A 20,745-nucleotide genomic window follows, 5' to 3' on the forward strand; every position below is an offset into this window, starting at 1 on the left:
CAGCCATGTGAGCCACAGCAACGCATGGCAGGGGATGGCTAGTGTGAGCGTCTGGCTCGCACAAGGGGCTGCGCAATATAGGTAAGGGGGAAAGCGGGGGAAGGCGGGGGAAGGGGCAGGCGGCGCAGCTTCGGGGCAGCGCCGCCTGTCCCTTCCCCGGGCCGATACTGCCTTCCCCTGGCTTCCTGAAGCAAGGGGAAGGCAGGGGGAAGGGGCAGGCAGCACGGCTTCGGGGCCGCGCCGCCTGTCCTTTTCCCGGGCCGAGCCTGCCTTCCCCTGGCTTCCTGAAGCTTGGGGAAGGCGGGGGAAGGGTCAGGCAGCGCGGCTTCGGGGCAGCGCCGCCTGTCCCCCGGCCGAGCCTGCCTTCCTGAAGCCAGGGGAAGGCGGGGGGAAGGGACAGGCGGCGCAGCTTCGGAGCAGCACTGCCTGTCCCTTCCCCGGGCCGAGCCTTCAGGAAACCAGGGGAAGGCGGGGGGAAGAGGCAGGCAGCGCGGCTTCGGAGCAGCGCCGCCTGTCCCCTCCCCGGGCCGAGACTGCCTTCCCCTGGCTTCCTGAAGCTTGGGGAATGCGGGGGGGAAGAGGCAGGCAGCGCGGCTTCGGTGCAGCGCTGCCTGTCCCTTCCCCGGGCCGAGCCTGGTTTCCCCTGGCTTCCTGGCTTCCATTCCTAGCGCGGCTAGGAGTGGAGTGGGAGGTGCCCTGTGGCCGCAGAGAGCAGAGCGGCCGGAGCAGAGGGTTCCCGCGATTAGCGGAACGGATCCGGGTGGGCGTGGCCAGGCCAGGCCATGCCACGCGGGCCGGAGAAATGCCCTCGGCGGGCCGCATACGGCCCGCGGGCCGTAGTTTGGAGACCCCTGAGCTAGTATATATATAAGGGTAATATCTGTTTGTTTTGAGGTTTCTTTGAAACATTTTAAGTTAGCAGTGGCCGAATCCATGAATGCAGAATCCATATATACAGAGGGCTGGCTGGACCTTCTTCAGTCCGGGTACCACATTAGCTTATTATATGCTGATGAGCAATGGTTCCATTTCTTTAAATAAAGGACTCCATGAAATATGTATACATACATTTTTATTATAAATGAACTTTATTGATTGAATTAGAGAAATATGGTGGGGTTTTTCCCTTGATATAAAAGAATATAACAAACTGCTGTGTTGACATAATAAAATGAGGTGGTTGTGTGTATCAAGGCGCCATCCCTTAGCTCAGGCAGGTCTTGCAGCGTTGCAACCCATTCTCATTGCAAGCGATGCACTTTAGGGCTTTGAATGAGTCCGTAAAACAGTTCCGAAACACTGACATCTTGCTCCCATGGCACGCTGAGCACGGAATAAAACCAAAGCCCCCGCATGAGAGGCATTCATGGGGGTGTTGAACTTTCTGCAAAGAGAAAGGGGAAAGAAGATACTAGTCTCTATTATTGATATTGTGTTCTGCATTTTGAGGAGTGAACTAGATGTGACATTAATTGTGTTACTACAATTGCCTTGTTTGCATGTATATTAAAATTGCAACCACAAGAGTATTATTAATACATCTGTGAACATAGAAACTGCGAGGGGAAAGTTCACATCCTCTCCCTGCCATGGTTCTGACCAAATTTCCCCTCAGAGAGAATTTGAATTTCAAAGTAAAACTCCATTGGCATTGAATATGAGATTCCCTCGCAGTGCAAGGGAAATTGTTTTTGTCAAGGCTGTAGCAAAGAGAGAAAAGGTTAAATTTCCCCACCAGCTCTCCATAGCCCAAAGCTGCTCAGATGCCGTCACAGTTACCAAAAACTATGTTCAATAAATTTTCTTGACATTGATTGGAAAAACATCATGATGTTCATACAATTAGCGTCATATCTATGCCCTGAATGAGACCTCAAATATCAACGCTGTCTCTTTTCATCTTTGTACTGTACATATGTATGTATCTACTGCCTTTCTGCAGTAACTATATTTGCCATTTGGCCATTAATAGCATCATCCCATGGCCACCTAAGTACATTATGGTTGCAGTAGCTGATCTAACAAAAATATTACTCGGTTTGATATCACAGCAACTCACAATGGGATCCGAAGTGAATTTGGAGACCCTTATTTATGGAAAACATTTAAAGCAGGGGTCAAACTAAGGCCTGCAGACCAGGAGAGACCCTCCAAGGCCATTTCCCTTGTCTCCACCCTAAACTTTAGACATTTACAAAGCCCTAAACGGTTTGGGACCTGCCTACCTGCGTGACTGCATCTCCGTATATGAACCCACACGATCCCTCCGTTCATTTGGTGAGGCCCTGCTCACGATTCCACCTGCGTTGCAAGCGCGTTTGGTGGGACGAGGGACAGGGCCTTCTCTGTGGTAGTCCCTGACTCTGGAACTCTCTCCCCAAGGACATCAGACAAGCCCCAATGTTGGCAGTCTTTAGGAAGAGCTTGAAGACCTGGCTGTTCCAATGTGCCTTCCCAGAATAGGAAACTCCCAGCATCATGTCCCAAACGCACTTTACTAGAGATTTAAGATTGCCTGCACATCGCACCTACCCTAAAATCCTTACATTTCACCTGTCATGTCCAGCACTTTTAATTTTAGTCATTACATTTGGCCTGGCCCTAGCTTTAAATGTGTTATGATGTATTGTTTTTAATGTTTTTATTGTTATTGCTTTTAATGTTTATTGGTTTGCTTTATGAGTTTTATTGTTGTATTTGTTATGCTGTGGTCTTATTGAGGGCCTTGGCCTTTGTAAGCTGCACCGCGTCCTTCAGGAGATGTTAGCGGGGTACAACTTGAAGGAACACAACAATCTTGATTAATTTTGCAAGAAAAAATTAATACCAAGGAAGAGTTGGCATCCCCTTGTTACCTTTGTAAATAACCTTCCTCTCACCTAATGGGGAAAATACAGAGTTGTGCTGGTCAATGACTGAAATAAATGATTTGATTTGATTGAGAGTTGGCTTCCTCTTGTTCAGATTTTCATATATAGTTGCAATATGGTGAATACAGATGCAATGTTATTCATGGGAAAATTAACTGCATGAATATTGTTGTTGTTGTTAGCCTAGGTTGTTTTATTGGCTTATTTTTTAACTGTTGTTCTAAATATTTGCTTGTTTCTGTTTTATTCCAATTTGTCATTGCATTCAAGATTTAATGTTTGCCATTTTTGTCTTTGGAAGCTGTCCTGAGTCCCTTCGGGGAGAGACAGCGGGTTAGAAATAAAATATTAGTAATAATAAATAATATTTGTATACTGCTCTATCTCCCCGAGGGGACTCAGGTTGGTTTCCAGCATAGGTAAAGCATTCACATCATCATTGTTGTTGTTGTTTTAAGTTGTATATATAGTGTGATAGGGAGCCCCCAGTGGCGCAGTGGGTTAAAGCACTGAGCTCCTGAGCTTGTTGATCGAAAGGTCGCAGGTTCGATTCCGGGGAGCGGCGTGAGCTTCCGCTGTCAGCCCTAGCTTCTGCCAACCTAGCAGTTGGAAAACATGCAAATGTGAGTAGATCAATAGGTACCGCTCAGGTGGGAAGGAAACAGCGCTCCATGTAGTCATGCTGGCCACATGACCTTGGAGGTGTCTACGGCTCTTCGGCTTAGAAATGGAGATGAGCACCACACCCCAGAGTAGAAATGACTGGACTTAATGTCAGGGGACAACCTTTACCTATATAGTGTGATAGGATATTCTGATTGTGGCTTTAATTCTGTACTTGTCACTGTCTCCAATAATTTATTCCAGCCCAGCTGATATTTGCATTAGGAAGGAAATTCCCACTGGTTTCTTCCATTCCAACTTTCTTCTGAGATACTCTGCCTCTGATTTTTACTTTAAAAATCATAATTTAATAACTGTAAGAACAGCCTAACATCTGTTCTGTCTCATAGGAAGGTAAACCCTTGAAAGCTTTGGTATTAAAATCTTCCTATGCATGTAAATTCACACCGAGACAATTATACCTGAGAGTACTCAATTATGAGCTCATATTTCCCTCAAAGAAAGGAGAAGAAAGACAACACTCAGCTTATAAGCCTGCATTGTTAAAAAGCATAATTGCTCAAATGACGAGAATTGCTAAGAAGATCTGAGTAATCGCATGTCTGGAAAAATCAACTTGTTGGCATGCAATTGATATCTTTATAATAGTAAAATAATAGCAGTAGTAGTAGCAAGGCTGTAGTACTACAGGGAAAACCAGCTGATCCCTAACCCATCTAAAACACAGACATGTGCCTTTCATCTCAAGAACAGAGAAGCATCCCGAGCTCTGAAGATCACCTGGGAAGGAATCCCACTGGAGCATTGCAACACACGCAAATACCTGGGAGTCACTCTGGACCGTGCTCTGACCTACAAGAAGCACTGCCTGAACCGCATTGAGTCGCCTGTCAAGGGCTGAAAAAATGTGGTATAGAAATAAAGCAAATAAATAAATAAATAAATCAAGCAAAAAGTGGGTGCTAGAAACAATATCATACGAAAGCTGACTGGCACAACCTGGGGATCACAACCAGATACAGTGAAGACATCTGCCCTTGCACTGTGCTACTCTGCTGCTGAGTATGCATGCCCAGTGTGGAACACATCTCACCACACTAAAACAGTGGATGTGGCTCTTAATGAGACATGCTGCATTATCACGGGGTGTCTGCGCCCTACACCACTGGAGAAATTACACTGCTTAGCCGGTATTGCACCACCTGACATCCGCCGGGAAGTAGCAGCCAATAGTGAAAGGACCAAGACAGAGACATCTCCAGCTCATCCCCTGTTTGGGTATCAGCCAGCACGCCAACGACTTAAATCTAGACATAGTTTTCTAAGATCTACAGAGACACTCGCTGGAACACCTCAGCAAGCGAGAGTCCAAAAGTGGCAGGCTCAAACCCAGCACCTCAACCAATGGCTGATACCAAATGAGAGACTCCCTCCTGGGCACACTTGGGAGGCGCTGAACAGACTGTGCTCTAGCACCACGAGATGCAGAGCCAACCTTCAGAAATGGGGCTACAAAGTAGAATCCTCGACATGCGAGTGTGGAGAAGAGCAAACCACTGACCACCTGCTGTAATGCAACCTGAGCCCACACGCACAATGGAGGACCTTCTTGTAGCAACACCAGAAGCACTCCAAGTGGCCAGATACTGGTCAAAGGACATTTAATCAACTACCAAACTCACAAATTTTGTATTTTGTCTGTTTGTTTGCTTTGTTCCGTTAGAAATGTAATATAATTGACTGGTTGCCCTGACACGACAAATAAATAAATTAGACACCTGGTAAGATCCAGATCTTAGGTAAGATCTGGACCTTATCAGGTGTGGGCCCTGTGTGGATTGGCCTTGGGGAATGTGTTATGCAATCCCCGGTCCCAATCCAAGCCATATCTGTTTTTTCCGGGCTCCAGGAGCCCAGAAAACTGAGAGGGCACTCCCGGAAAACCAAGAGGGCACTCCCCAAAACCCCCAAATAAGCCCTTAAAATTTAAAACAACTGACTCGGCCACCATTAAGGTATTCCTGGAGTCTTCCTGGTGCATAATAATGAGAAACCAGGAGATGGGGAGAGGCAAGGACCGATTTTCCTTCTCATCCCTTCCCCCCCCCCCTCCCCCACCTCCATTTCCTGGCATGTCATTTCTATGCACCAGGAAGACTCCAGGAATACCTTAATGGTGGTCGGGTACGTTGTTTTAAATTTCAAAGACTTATCTGGGGGGGGGGGGGAGGCTCTGGGTGTCTGGGTGCCATCTCGGCAGTTACCAGAATGGCATCTAGACATCCTGCCTGGGAAAGCTGGGTTTGGGGGTCCTTGTAGTTTTACACCTGTCTGGAAGCACCCTGAGACAACCTGCCAAAGATCTCTTGGCTGTTCAGGATCGGTTGCTGAAGGCATATAATGTAGCACTGGAGTGCAGTTCACATGTGAGTTGGACACAGGTATCCAGCGGGGAGGGTAGTGGATATAGGTAGGAGTAAAGATGTCTCTTCCCCACAAAGGGAGCCTCAAAGGAATGAAGGAACTTCATTGAGGCCTGAATCCAGCCAAAGAAATGTAAGTATATCAAATATATATTGTTATAAATTGGTTAGTTACCTCAATTTTGGTTAAAAGGTCTTGAAGCTCCCCTGATTCATTCATTGACAAAATTTTCTCAGCACCCTGTAAGGAAACAGGTAAAATATGTTAAGTTAATAACCAAAATGTATAAAAGGTTATTTGGAGAAACAGTGACAAATGTAAGATACTCCACTTTGGCAGAAAAAAATGAAATGCAAAGATACAGAATGGGTGACGCCTGGCTCGAGAGCAGTATGTGTGAAAAAGATCTTGGAGTCCCCGTGGACAACAAGTTAAACATGAGCCAACAATGTGATGTGGCGGCAAAAAAAGCCAATGGGATTTTGGCCTGCATCAATAGGAGCATAGTGTCTAGATCTAAGGAAGTAATGCTACCCCTCTATTCTGCTTTGGTTAGACCACATCTGGAATATTGTGTCCAATTCTGGGCACCACAATTCAAGAGAGATATTGACAAGCTGGAATGTGTCCAGAGGAGGGCGACTAAAATGATCAAGGGTCTGGAGAACAAGCCCTATGAGGAGCGGCTTAGGGAACTGGGCATGTTTAGCCTGAAGAAGAGAAGGCTGAGAGGAGATATGATAGCCATATATAAATATGTGAGAGGAAGCCGCAGGGAGGAGGGAGCAAGCTTGTTTTCTGCTTCCTTGGAGACTAGGACGCGGAACAATGGCTTCAAACTACAAGAGAGGAGATTCCATCTGAACATTAGGAAGAACTTCCTGACTGTGAGAGCCGTTCAGCAGTGGAACTCTCTGCCCCGGAGTGTGGTGGAGGCTCCTTCTTTGGAAGCTTTTAAACAGAGGCTGGATGGCCATTTGTCAGGGGTGATTTGAATGCAATATTCCTGCTTCTTGGCAGCGGGTTGGACTGGATGGCCCATGAGGTCTCTTCCAACTCTTTGATTCTATGATTCTATGATTCTATGAAATAGAAATGCCTGTTTCCTTCCTATAAAAGAATGTATCTAATCATATTTTTATTGAACCTAGGATCATTAATTAACAGTGTTCCATGAAGTCATGCTGGCCACATGACCTTGAAGGTGTCTACGGACAACGCCGGCTCTTCTGTTTAGAAATTGAGATTAGCACCACTCCACCCCAGAGTTGGACACAACTAGAGTTAATGTCAAGGGGAAACCTTTACCTTTACCTATGATCATTAATCTCTCATATGTGTGTGTATATGTATGCATGCATAAATACACACACACCTTGTGGTAAATTATTACTGTGATATAAAAAGAGACAAAGAAGCATCGTGTTAATATTTTAGAAAGGCAGTATCTTAAATATATAGTGCATCAGAGAATGTGTCTCAGTGCATATGAGAAAAACAGTATCGCTACCATTGAAGCATTTCTAGCCTTCAAATCACACAGAGGAGCAGAATATATAACACCATGGGAAGACATGGGGTGAAAAATATCATAATGATGTGAAAATCAAAATTCTTCAGTGAATAATAAAAATAAATTAGACTGCGTACATTGTACCATGGGGAATATCTGAGCTATGAAGCAAGGCAGTAATGAAGAGGCTTTTCATTTTTCTTCTTGGAAGTACAAAAGGTTACTGCAAAGGAAATGAAACTGTCAGTGAAGATATAAAACTTTCCTTTGGCTCTTTTCACTAATGAGAGGACCTGTTGAATAACTGAGGGTGCTTCTACACATGGAGTAAAACCTGGAAGTAACCATAATAAAACAGGAGGCGACTCAATGTTTGGGAAAGTGCTGATGGAATCAGGTTAACAGCTGAAAAGCACATGTTTACAAAGTGCGCTTAAAACCCACTAGTTAGAAGTAACCTGTTGTCATCAGACAATCACATCAGATTGACTAGTAAAAATGTACACCTTTGCATGATTGTATATCTCGGCAGTCATGCAAAACACATGACTTCCTTCCTATAACCCTAGTGTGGACTTTTGCAGCACATGTGTACATTTTAAAAGCCCAAAGCAGCTGATCGGGCTGTCAAAAAATGGAGGCATGGAAACACAGGTGGCTCAAGGGAAGCAGAATAGGAAAGCAATTAGAACTCTCTGCAACTATTCCTTTCTTTTATTATATCAAACAGAGCTGGAATTTAGGGTTGGATGAAGAGAGAGAATAAGAACTCTACTTGTGTGAACATTTGGATCTCCATATATGTGCGCAGTGGTTAAAGCACTGAGTTACTGAGCTTGTTGATCGAAAGGTCGCAGGTTTGATTCCGGGGAGCGACGTGAGCTTCCGCTGTCAGCCCTAGCTTCTGCCAACCTAGCAGTTCAAAAACATGCAAATGTGAGTAGATCAATAGGTACCGCTCCGGCGGGAAGGTAACGGCGCTCCATGCAGTCATGCCGGCCACATGACCTTGGAGGTGTCTATGGACAACGCTGGCTCTTCGGCTTAGAAATGGAGATGAGCACCACACCCCAGAGTCAGACATGACTGGACTTAATGTCAGGGGACTACCTTTACCTTTACTATATGTGCATATGAGGTCTGATGCATCTCGGAGAGGATTTTTTAAAAAAAACTTCTTCCAGATGTCCCCCCTCCATCTTGATCTGCTTCAAAGGAAGACATGCGAACCATGGGAGACCATTTCCCAGGTCTGTGTGGACTTGCTGTCAGATCTCAGGATTTTTTGCCTCAATTTTTAAATCCACATTTTGATGCTGTCTGGAAGCACCCTGAGCAACACTACTGAGGATTTGTATATCATGTATTGTGTAAATGATTCTGCCAGAATAGGCCTTTTTTAGCACGCTATGTGAAAAAGTTCATTTATTCATATCCACTAGTCAGAGCTAACCTGTTGTCATCACATAATCACATCAAATTAACTAGTAAGTAACACTGTGATGCCTTTTTATTCATGCACTCTAAATAGAAAAAATACTGGAATGGGAAGGAAAGCAGCAACTGGGTAAACACCTATGCTCAACAGCATTTTTTAAATATATATATAATAACAACTGAACTATTTTTCAGGGTTTTCAGAACAAATAATTAACCTATTATATTATTCATACATCTGCATAGTTCACACATAAAAGTGAGCTTTCTAATCTGTTAGATTTAGTAACTTTGTCTGTGCCTACACTTTGTACTTACTTGTTTGCCTGTTACTTTATAGGAATTTAAGGACAACATATATTTATGTTGGTCCCATTCTATGTAATGAGAACACAGGAAGCCACCTGTGTTCTTGGGGCTAAATCGTAGGATGCTTCCAGGACAACCCAGGATGGTGCCCCACCAGAAGTTTGAAGGGCTCCAGTGGGATCCATCCTGGAAGCATCCTAGAATGGAGCCACAAGTCCATATGGTATGGTCCTAAATCCAGTTGCTGCCTTCTGCAGAATTCTAGGGTTTATAGTTTAGCAAGGGGCTTTTAATCTGCTCAGCCAGAGAGGTCCTGGGTCTCACCAAACTACAAACCCCAGAATTCTGCATGGCACAGAAAACAGATTTAACATGAATTGGTGTTCTAGTGTGATGATGTCCCAATAGCTCACTCTACTTAGGGCTCTTCCAGACAGACCCTATATTCCAGGATCTGATCCCAGGTGTTCAGTTTATCTGGCAGTGCAGACTCATATCATCCAGTTTAAAGCAGAAAACCTGGGATCAGATCCTGGGATTTAGGACCTGTCTGGAAGGGCCTTTAGCTTGAACTCTTCCTTACATCAGCTCCATTGCTGAGCTAGGTGGTTATCTGTGAAATTCAAAAGACCTTCAGGTCTTTTAGTTTCTAGATCCCATTTTATAATTGGTGTATGACTAAAGAAACTGAGAAACTGGATACTTGTATGCAATGAGTACGTGACTTTGTCCCCAGTGATGTCTACTTCCTCTTCCTACATCAGCATTTGGTGGAAAGTTGAGAATGGTGTTCTGCTCCATGATTTAGCATCTCTTCTTTTGCTGTTATATGTAAATGTGCAATCAGCTTTCCACTCTGATTTATTCTGTTCTTTGATCAATTACTTCAGGGATTTCAAAGGAAATAAAAATTAGCTGGCTTGCTTACAAGATCCATTGTGAACTATTGAGAGAGAAGCCTTCTCCTCTGTGGCCCCCTGACTCTGGAACTTATTGCCCGGAGAGATTAGGAAAGCCCCTACCTTAGAAACCTTTAAAAAGAATCTCAAGACCTGGCTCTTCCATTGCACTTTTGGAAAGTAGTTACATATTCTTAACCTATTGCTCCCCTGAACATTTTTGTCCTAGGAGTACACCCCAACCCCAACCCGCTTGTATGAAGGTCAGTCTATCACCCTGTCTCTCTATGAGTTCTCACTCACAAAGAATTCTGCTCCTTTATCTCACCCTGAGTTTTATGTACATGCGGCCCGCTCGCTGTCATTATGTTTGGTTTATTCCTCTCTTTTTTTTATTTTGCTTATTGTAGTCATATTTTCAGTGTCTTACTGCTATATTGTTTATTTTATTGTAACTTGTATCTTATTTTACTGCAATTTGTTGTTTGGGCTTGGCTTCATGTAAGCGTCCTGAGTCCCCATTGGGGAGATGGTGGCAGGGTATAAATAAAGATTATTATTATTATTATTATTATTATTATTATTATTATTATTATTGTGCTTGGCTGGGCCTGGGACATCATAGGTATGCCTAGAGAAGCAGTTTAGTATGTCTTGTTGGCTTTAAAATAATATAGGTAAAGGTAAAGGTAGTCCCCTGACATTAAGTCCAGTCATGTCTGACTCTGGGGTGTGGTGCTCATCTCCATTTCTAAGCCGAAGAGCCAGCGTTGTCCGTAGACACCTCCAAGGTCATGTGGCCGGCATGACTGCATGGAGCGCCGTTACCTTCCCGCCGGAGCAGTACCTATTGATCTAATCACATTTGCATGTTTTCGAACTGCTAGGTTGGCAGAAGCTAGGGCTGACAGCGGAAGCTCACGTCGCTCCCCGGAATCGAACCTGCGACCTTTCGATCAACAAGCTCAGCAGCGCAGTGCTTTAAACCACTGCGCCACTGGGGGCTCCAATACCTAAGTGTAAAACCAAATACATTTTGAGTTGTTTTGATCATTTGTTATTGTTTTTCCCCCCTTTCTATAATATATTTCAATAACTTGACTGTGTCAGGCGTCAACCTTTACCTTTACCTAAATCCCCGAGTTCCTTTTTTTCTATGCTTTGAAAAGTTGCGGTCTTCTTTATTACAGTTCCCAAAATCTAATCTGTGGGCATTTTGGCTGGTGAATTCTGGGAACTTTTATCCAAAAAGTAAGCTTGCTAAAGTCTGCTTTTTATAACAACTATCCAAGCTGGAATATTTAAATGTAATATGTTTCATCATTGCCCCAGCAGAGGGCATAATTCATTTTCAGATAAGCAGCTCCAACTACTATGAATGTTACATTAGTAAATATAGATAGAGGCAGGCTCGTGCCATGATACTGTTTATCTCTATTTGGCTGTGGACTGAACAGCATTGCCAGTCCCTTAAAGAAAAGAAAAACACTAGTTGATCAATCTTATGTGTTTCAGTTTATATATTGTTGGACTATATTGATGGCAAAACAAAACCACAGCATCGGTATCTCCTTGGGATATTTAGGAAGAATTGAAAGCTTTACAATGTAATAAAAGCTGCAATATGTTCTTAGATGGAAAGATCAATCAAATAGAAATGTAACCTCAAAATGAATGCATACAATAGGAGAGAGTAGATACTTGCAGCTAATTTCTACTGACAGCTGTTTTTTTGTTGTTGTTGTTGTTTTTTGTCGTGTCAGGAGTGACTTGAGAAACTGCAGGTTACTTTTGGTGTGAGAGAATTGGCTGTCTGCAAGGACCTTGCCCAAAGGACTCCCAGATGTTTTGATGTTTTATCATCCTTGTGGCATGGAGCCCCCTATGGCGCAGTGGGTTAAACCCCTGTGCCAGCAGGACTGAAGACCAACAGGTCGCAGGTTCGAATCTGGGGAGAGGCGGATGAGCTCCCTCTACCAGCTCCAGCTCCTCATGCGGAGACATGAGAGAAGCCTCCCACAAGGATCCTATGTGAGGAGCATGTAGCTTGGTAACTGCAGTCTAAAAATACTGTGTTTCTTTTAAGTGTTATCACTGATTCTTGAAAAGGCCTTCATGATAGCAGTTCTTGTTCCACTTCAGGGCTTGGTTGTTGGCCTTTTGTTTGTTTTCACAAAATGATCTTCCCAACAATAAATCAATGTTGTCAGGTCAGGACCAGCTTCATTTCCTGCTGCTGAAATTATTTCCTTTCTCCACCTCCTTTGCTGGTAAAGGGCATGCACTGAGTTCACAGAAATTATTGATCAGCTGTTAGAGAGAAATGGCACAAGAGTTTTCCGTTTCTGTTTTGCATTTTCTCTGCTGAAAATAATAATTTATCTGTAAATGTATGCATCATTTTTCAACAAATTTTCTCAAAGTTCTTTAACCTGTTTAGTGAAAACTACAAAGCAAAAGTCGCCCCAATACAACAAAAACAGAAGACCCACAATTTTGTAAAAAAAACAACAACATGCGTCAACATATACATTATTCTTACATTGAGAGCACCATAAGATTGCTAAAATATTCCCGGATCTAAAGGAAAATGTTGTCTTATAAAAGCCCCTTTAGAGTCCTGTGGATAGGTAATGCTATTTATTTTATGACATTCTTGTTTATAACAACCTGTTTCCCCTCATTGCTCTGTTTGCCCAGCAAATGGATTCAAAGAACATTGTATTCAGCTTACATGGTTTCAAGCAGAGAAGGAAAAAAAATTGAAATTATTTTAACCTTTTAATGTTTTTGAGGAAAACAGGCTCTAAAGAAGTTGTCATAATACAACTCCTTGGATTTTGCTGGTTGTTGTCAATAGTCCAATAATAGTAATAATAATAATAATAATAATCATCATCATCATCGATGTCGCAATCCCAGGTGACAGCAGGATTGCAGAGAAACAACTGGAAAAGCTGACACGATGTGAGGATTTAAAAATCGAACTGCAAAGACTCTGGCACAAGCCAGTAAAGGTGGTCCCAGTGGTGATTGGCACACTGGGTGCAGTGCCTAAAGACTTTGGCCTGCACTTAAACACAATCAGCGCTAACAAAATTACCATCTGCCAGCTGTAAAAGGCCACCTTCTTGGGATGTGCACACATTATTCGCCGATACATCACACAGTCCTAGACACTTGGGAAGTGTTTGACATGTGATCCAATTCAACAGCCTGCAGAGTGTCTGCTGGGGACTCATTTTGTTGTGTTTCAAATAATAATAATAATAATAATAATAATAATAATAATAATAATAATGAAACATGTAAATACACATAGGGCCCAGTCATCAGTATACACTAGGGCCTATGTTTATTTATTTGTATTAGTAGTAGTAGTAGTAGTAGTAGTAGTAGTAGTATTGGACTATCTGCAGCAATTTCTTGCATCTACACCAGAAGCAGTGTTAGGAAAAGAAAACAGTGATCTAGCAGGTTTTTCTTGTTATGCAAGTAGTAGGTCATTTCTTCTTTCTTATCTCTAGGAACATTGTTACTTCTGTTACTAGATGTGCAACTGCATACCCAACCAACTGCATAACTGAAAGCTGCATTGTATTCCCTTCTTACAACATCATCAGATGGGCTAAATTCAGTGGCATATGCAGGGTTTTTCTTCTCCATTTATGCCACAGAGCCCACCTTGTTCCCATGCCACGACATACATCTACTTCTGGCAGGGTTCCATGACAAAATGGACAGGAATTGGCATATGCCACTGCTGCAGCAACATGGGAGGCTTCCCTTGTTGCATAGGGATCAATGGGAGGAAACCAGGCAGCATACACTTCCCTCCCATGCGATGGAGTTTCTGGTAAACCAGGCATTGTGGGGCATTGAGTGATGGGTTCCCCCACACACCCTGCTGGGCACTGCTGTATTCACCATGATGCGTGATGATTTCAGCAGCTTATGTGATAAGGTCCTAGATATAGTCTGAAATTTTGATGTTTTTATATGTCTTCAAGTAATTTCCAACAAATGGACTCATAGGACTCTTTTCTCACATTTTCTTCAGAGGTAGTTAGTGATTGCTTTCCTCTTATGCTAAAGGTGACTTGCCCAAGTTCACCCAATGGATTTCCAGGGCAGAACAAGGATTTGAACTCTGGTCTCCCAAAGTCCTAGTCCAACATTCAAACCACTACACTACACCATCCTGGCTTTCAGTACCTACAAACACAATGTGGGAACTACCATACATTCTATTGGTCTGATATTGTTTTTCAGACCAACAGAATGTATGGCTTAAATTACATTTCTTCTCAATGAGAAGAGACCTGGGGTTCATCTACATGGGCCATTTGATGCGAAGGGGAGGTGGTCCAAACTGAGAATACTCAGGATTGCTCCTCATTTAGGACAAATGAGGCCCTGTGCTAGTTAAGTTACTTGGACCCTGAAGGATGTAGGTCTACATTTTCTGCTTTATGGCACACTCTCATAGACCAGCAATTTTCAAGGGGTGCTTCCCAGAGCCTTTGGGGCTCCTCAGTTCCCCTCTCCTTCTCCCTCCTCCTCTAAGCTTTCCCACCTCTTTCCTGTTCAACCTCCTCCTCCACCTCCTTCACCACCAAAAGCCTTTCTCCTCACCTTCCTTGCCACCCAAATAATCCCCCACCCACTGCTTGCTTGCTTTCAAAAGACTTTTTCTCTCAGGGTGTGCTATGGCAGGAGGGGGTTGGATTGGATGGCCTCTGGGTTTGCTCCTATTACTATTACTATGATGATGGTGGTGATGACGATGATGGTTACAAAGGCAGGATGGCCATCTCTGTATCCATCTGCAATTGGCATGGCCCATCTGTCAAATTTTAAAACACAATGCATCAAAAAGTTTGCCCGTGCTTTATATATATACATATAGTATATAATATAATACAGTATATAAACATTTCTTGGGGCACCACGAGAAACCTTTGCTTCAAAAAAGGCTCCAAAGTTGAAAAAGTTTGAGAATCCCTATCATAAAATATCAACCCTATCATTATGTCTAAAATTGCTCCGAAACAGAATGCCTTCAAATTTAGAATGGCAATACATAAGCAAAAGTATTTTTGGCAATGGGGCCCTGTGCTTAAGCACACCTAAGCACAAGAGTAAATCTGGCACTGCCCTCAGGGGCATCGAAACTGCTCGTATTTGTCCTGCAGCAGCAGAAGAAGAATGGAGTCCCAACCAACCAGTCAGGCCAAACCAACTGTTACCTGTGACATTTAATTTCACTGCAGCACCAGCAACTCCAGAGCTCCAGAGAGTTTTAATGACATTAAATATTATTCTCACATAAATATTCTTATTGTAATCATCATCTGCCATGAGGAAACACACAGAAAGTGTCATCTCATTTTCCTCAGGTCACAAAGCACAAAGAAAACAGAATGGTGACACCGACCCATGTAAACAGCTGGGCTTGTCCAAATTAGAATAAGTCTAGCTGTTCACACTGCTCCAAAATATGAAGCTCCTTCAGTGTTGCAGGGCAGTTCTAGGGCATTCCCCAACATTTCCTAAAGCGAGGCAAAAGCATGTTAACTGGCTTTACTCCACATTAGTGGCTAGAAGGCACTAGATGCCAAGCGGATGCCCACTTCAGGGGTTGTAGCCTATAAACAGGTCTCTAGGCAGCCAAATTTAATTTAAGTCAACTGTTATATAACTTAAATAGGTGCTACGTGGGAAGGTCAAAATTAGGGCATTGAGAATTCTGCCCCCATGGAATAAAATTACCCCTTTTCTAACATAGAACCAACATTAGAAATACAGTTTATACTTCAAAAAAGGAGCAGCAGGATTACCAATGGAATGCAAATATGACAAATAGAAGCTGTGTACGGTTTTCAGTGTTTTGCTTTCTGCAATGCAAGGAATTTAGGGACTGAAGGAAAATTTCAGTAGGGACTGGAGTTCTTATTTGTGGGTCAATGGACATATTCTACACACAGAGGCGGCCCTAGGTAATTTTCAACGGTAAGCAAAAAATATTTTAGCCCCCCCCCCCCCAACCAATCACTGATATATATTTTCTGTTCATTGTGGGAGTTCTGTGTGCCATATTTGGTTCAATTCCATCATTGGTGGAGTTCAGAATGCTCTTTGATTGTAGGTGAACTATACATCCCAGTAACTACACTTGCCGCACTTGCTCCCTTGCCTGGCCCGCTTTGGGTCCGGAGGCATGCCTGAAGACCCTGGCGTGTGCACCAAAAGTCATCTCTTCTCCTGACTTTCTCCTCAGCCATTGGGACCAAGAGAGAGACAGACAGAGAGAGAGAGAGAGGTGGAGATTCCCACCTTTCTTGAAGGTAGACGCAAAAACAAAGGGGGCAGCGGAAGTGGGAGATACCTCCAGCTGGAGGGGCTCTCTCTCACACACACTCTCTCTCTCTTGGTCCCAATGGCTGAAGAGAAAGTCAGGAGAAGAGGCGACTTTTGGTGCGCATGCTGGGGTCTTCAGACACGACTCCGGACCCCCTTTGCCCACCCGCGGATTGGGGAGAGGAGAGGAGGCGGGTGGAGCGCCAGGGGATCAGGAAAGAGAGCTGGTCATGGGGAAGGGATTGAATGCGGAGAACGATTGAGCGCCGGCTCTGCTTGCGCGCCCGGTGGCCAGGTGGAGCAGGAACAAGAGGGGCTAGGCGAGGTTCAAGGGCCCGGCCCCTTTGGGAAGAGGATCGCCCAGCAGCGAGGCAAGAAAGATGAGGCTCCCCTCAGACTGCTAGGGCTGTTGTGAGCTGAGGGGGCACTCCTTAAGTGGCGGTCGAGGGGCATTTACAGAGTCGCCTCTGCGCCCCTGGCAAAAAAAAGTGTTCTGCGACCGCTTACTTCAAGTAATGGAAGAGCCGCCTCTGTCTACACACACACACACACATATACACCCCTACATCTATCCCTGCTATTTAGGGCTAGGTTTGAGACCTAAACATTTATACCAGTGAATGAAGCAAGAATAAATGTATGCCTGGGTGCCCAAGGAAATCTTTCATATGTATAACTTGACCCATTTTCAGTCTCACTTCTATGGCTGTCACTACAAATTAATCTTCCCCTAACCTCAGGCTACTTTAAGTATATGAATGGGAAACTTTCATAGTAGAACATTCTGTATATGCCTCGGATTACTATATGATAGGCTAGATTTTTGTTTCTTTCTTTATTTATGAGACAAACATTATTAGAATTCCCCATGCCCCACAATAATGTACAGTACGTATATTTGTTTCTGGCATGTGTCTTGGATGGGCAGCTGAGAAGGAACTAGACAGCATTCTGAAGGATAATTGAATATTAAAGTTAGAATTGTCCATATCACCATATTTCCAACTTCTATGTTTCCTTATTTCTATGCCATCATATTTCCAATCTCTATCTATGGCCATGATAGCCAGACAGTAAAAAAAATCTTATAAAAAGAATATAAACTCATTTGAAATGTGGTACTGGAGAAGAGTTCTAAGGATTCTCAGGACTGTTAAAGACAAATAAATGAATCCTAGGGCATATTATCTCTGAATTTTTCCAAGAAACCAAGATGACTAAGCCGAGGCTTTGGAAAAATCATGGGGTGACACGACTCACTGGAAAATATTATAATGTTTTATAAAGTAGAGGTAAACTGAGAAGTCCATTCTAGATGGATAGGCTAAATCAAGGAAGGAACAGTACAGCCATGAGTCTACAAGAAATGAGCAAGAATTTTGATAATATGGTGACTTGACAGTCTCTCATTCATAGGTTCATAGCGCAAAAAGGAACATTTTGAATTCTTAACCCAAGCACTCCGGCTCGGTTTACCCCTCCTAACGTATTCTCCCCTACAAACCATCAAGATTACTAAGATCGTCTGGAGGGGCCCTGCTCTCGGTCCCGCCAGCCTCAGAAGCGCGGCTGGTGGGGACGAGGGACAGGGCCTTCTCGGTGGTGGCCCCGCGACTCTGGAACTCTCTCCCGCCAGAGGTTAGAACCGCCCCAACAATCCTGACATTCAGGAAACAGGTGAAGTCGTGGTTATGGAGACAGGCTGTCGAAGAATGAGACAATGATCTGGAAGGAAGACAGTGTATATTCGATTTTAGAATGACGACTGACCACTGTAGTTTTAAATATATGTGCTTTTTTAATGTTTATTGTAATGTGTATTTTGATATTTTACCGATTGTATGTGTTTTTATGGTTGGAGACCGGGCTGAGTCCCTCTTATGAGGTGAGAAGCTCGGTATATAAAACTTTGAAATAAATAAATAAATAAATATTCCACCAGACTACAACACCAGTATTCCATAGGATGTTCCATGCTGATTAAAATGGACTAGGTAACTATAATTGTGTAGTCTGTATGGGCCTCTGCTTAGCACTTAATGAGATCCTAATTTGTATTTACAATCTTGTAACCAAATGTATCTTTTCAGCCAGTTGGTGCAACCAAAGGATTCCCAAGACACAGCAGAGCAACACACGGAAAATGTTATTTACAGAACTCTATCGATCAAAAGATGCATTGAGAAAAGCCATTGCAGAAGGTCAAGAGGTCTTTCCAGCTACCTTCTCTCAATGCACTCCCCGAACAGCAGAGCACTACAGATGCCATTTTCCAATGCCCTGCAGCACCTGAGAAACCATTTGGTTAGGTAGACTTGGGGGGACACATTCAGTTGTCACAATGGTTATATCTGATGGTACCGGATGGTACCGGATCTCAACTATTGTTAATCACAATTGGTTATCATTGTCATCATTGTCACAATCACCTTTATGCTCATCCAGACCTACAACTAGTGCCAATTCAATCAAATGCATTTTGTGACACTTTGGGCAACTATTTCCCCATTCCCACATCCACGTGCCTTTAAAAATGCATAATCCACTCTTCCTTATTAATGATTTTGAGGAATTCGATCATATAATGGCCTTATAATATGGCTGCCAAAAAAGGCTCACCTCGCTTCACTTTGCTGTGGGGTATAGGGAAGCCACCACCCCTCGCCTTGCATAATCTAGCTCTTGCAGCTGTTGATCCCATGGAGAGAAGCATAGTGCACATGTGGAGCACACGGCTTCCCCCATTAAATTAACCTCCTGTGTTGCCACCATGGTAGCGGTGCACCAGTTCCACCCTCCTTCACCTACAAAGCACAACCCCAGCCAGTTCCATGTGTGACTGGGGCTAGATCGACACATGCCACCGATTTTAGCCTTGTGTCACAAGGTCATCTGATGGTCTTAAAGTGCCTTTTCCCACCATTGCTCTCCCCTCCCCTAAATAGAATAGTTTTGCACAGGCCCGTAGCCAGGATTTCGTTTCGGGGGGGGGGGGCTAATTTTTTTTTAGGGAGGGTTTCGGGGGGGGGGGGGGGCTGAGTCTGAGTGAAAGAGAGTCTAGCCTAGCAAATGTTTTGTATCATTACCCCAATACCCCCATGCATATGGGATATATTGAGTATGGTGATCAGATCATGATATGAATAAACATAACAGTTTAAATAATGCACCAGTAAGGCCTTTTCACGAACAACCATGAGAATTTCGGGGGGGGGGGCTCAAGCCCCGCAAGCCCCCCCCCCCCGGCTACATGCCTGGTTTTGCAAAATAAATGAGAGAAATGGTCGATGTCTTCTATCTTCCATTCCCTTCCACTTGTGTGGGCATGTGTACGTGGGTGTATACAGGCAGGCACACAAAAGAACTACAGATCGAACATAAAAGATACAGAAGTGGGTGTCAGGGAACAAAAAAGGACAAGAGTACAAAACTAGAAGGCATTTTTTTGAAGAAAAATAAAGCACTCTGCTGGCAGAAACAAAAAGACAGATAAAAAAAGGGGGGGGGGGGACGACATGAAATAATCAGGAATTAACCAAGCATTTTCTGGGTTCCAGAAAAAGAAGTGGCAATTACAAGAGTGCAAATCATAAACTTATGATCTATACAACTAACTTGGATGGGCACTTTATCTTTATTTATACCCCATCTTTATATTTCACTTTCCCCCCTAAACCAGGATTCAAGATAGCTTCTAAATTAAAAGTATGCTAGTAGTCTTCAACTAGACTATTTGTATAATAGTATGTTTTTATTTATACATACAATTTTGACTATATAGTGTAAGACACTTGGCTAGATCTGAATATAGCTGCTATGTGCTGACATGCGGGTTTTATGCTCCTTCATCATTGATGTTGTATTTAAGAGGAGTGCCATAAACGCTGGAAAAAAATTATGAAGTGACTTGTGAAGTTCATAAATGTGCTCTTCCATATAAATACTCTCTTTATTGCTCACACTTATAGCTTTATGTTTCGATTATAGGAGTGTCACAGAGACATATGCTGTAATACTTACCCCCAGATACTGGCCTTCAATAAACACAACTGGTAGCGATGGGGTTTCGCAAACTCTTTTGCATCTCTCATCCAACTCCTTTCCATATTCACTGTTCAGTGCAATGTTTTTCTCTTCAAATTTCACTCTGTGGTTTTGGAAAATCTTTCGAACCAACTCGCATCTTTCAAAAGTTGTTCTGACCACACGAAGACTTGTTGTGTAAATTATTATGCGGCCATATTCTAGAACCGTAGATACCTGCATTAAAAAAGGAAAACATTACTTTTCACATTTTTAATTACCCTTC

At 43.4% G+C, this 20,745-nt stretch overlaps 1 protein-coding gene across 1 annotated transcript in view; it reads right to left on the reverse strand.

The window, feature by feature from the left end:
- Positions 1-1,065: 1,065 nt before the first annotated feature.
- GRXCR1 (glutaredoxin and cysteine rich domain containing 1) overlaps positions 1,066-20,745 on the reverse strand; it is a 70,669-nt gene continuing 50,989 nt past the window's right edge. Inside the window, exons 2-4 of the mRNA XM_060776177.2 lie at positions 20,457-20,696; positions 6,093-6,158; positions 1,066-1,384 (exon numbers count right to left, since the gene is read on the reverse strand). Of these exons, the coding sequence (XP_060632160.1) occupies positions 1,205-1,384; positions 6,093-6,158; positions 20,457-20,696 (486 nt within the window). The 3' untranslated portion in view covers positions 1,066-1,204. The remainder of the gene's footprint in view (positions 1,385-6,092; positions 6,159-20,456; positions 20,697-20,745) is intronic.

Source organism: Anolis sagrei, chromosome 5, assembly GCF_037176765.1.
Source record: "Anolis sagrei isolate rAnoSag1 chromosome 5, rAnoSag1.mat, whole genome shotgun sequence".
NCBI classification, from domain to species: domain Eukaryota; kingdom Metazoa; phylum Chordata; class Lepidosauria; order Squamata; family Dactyloidae; genus Anolis; species Anolis sagrei.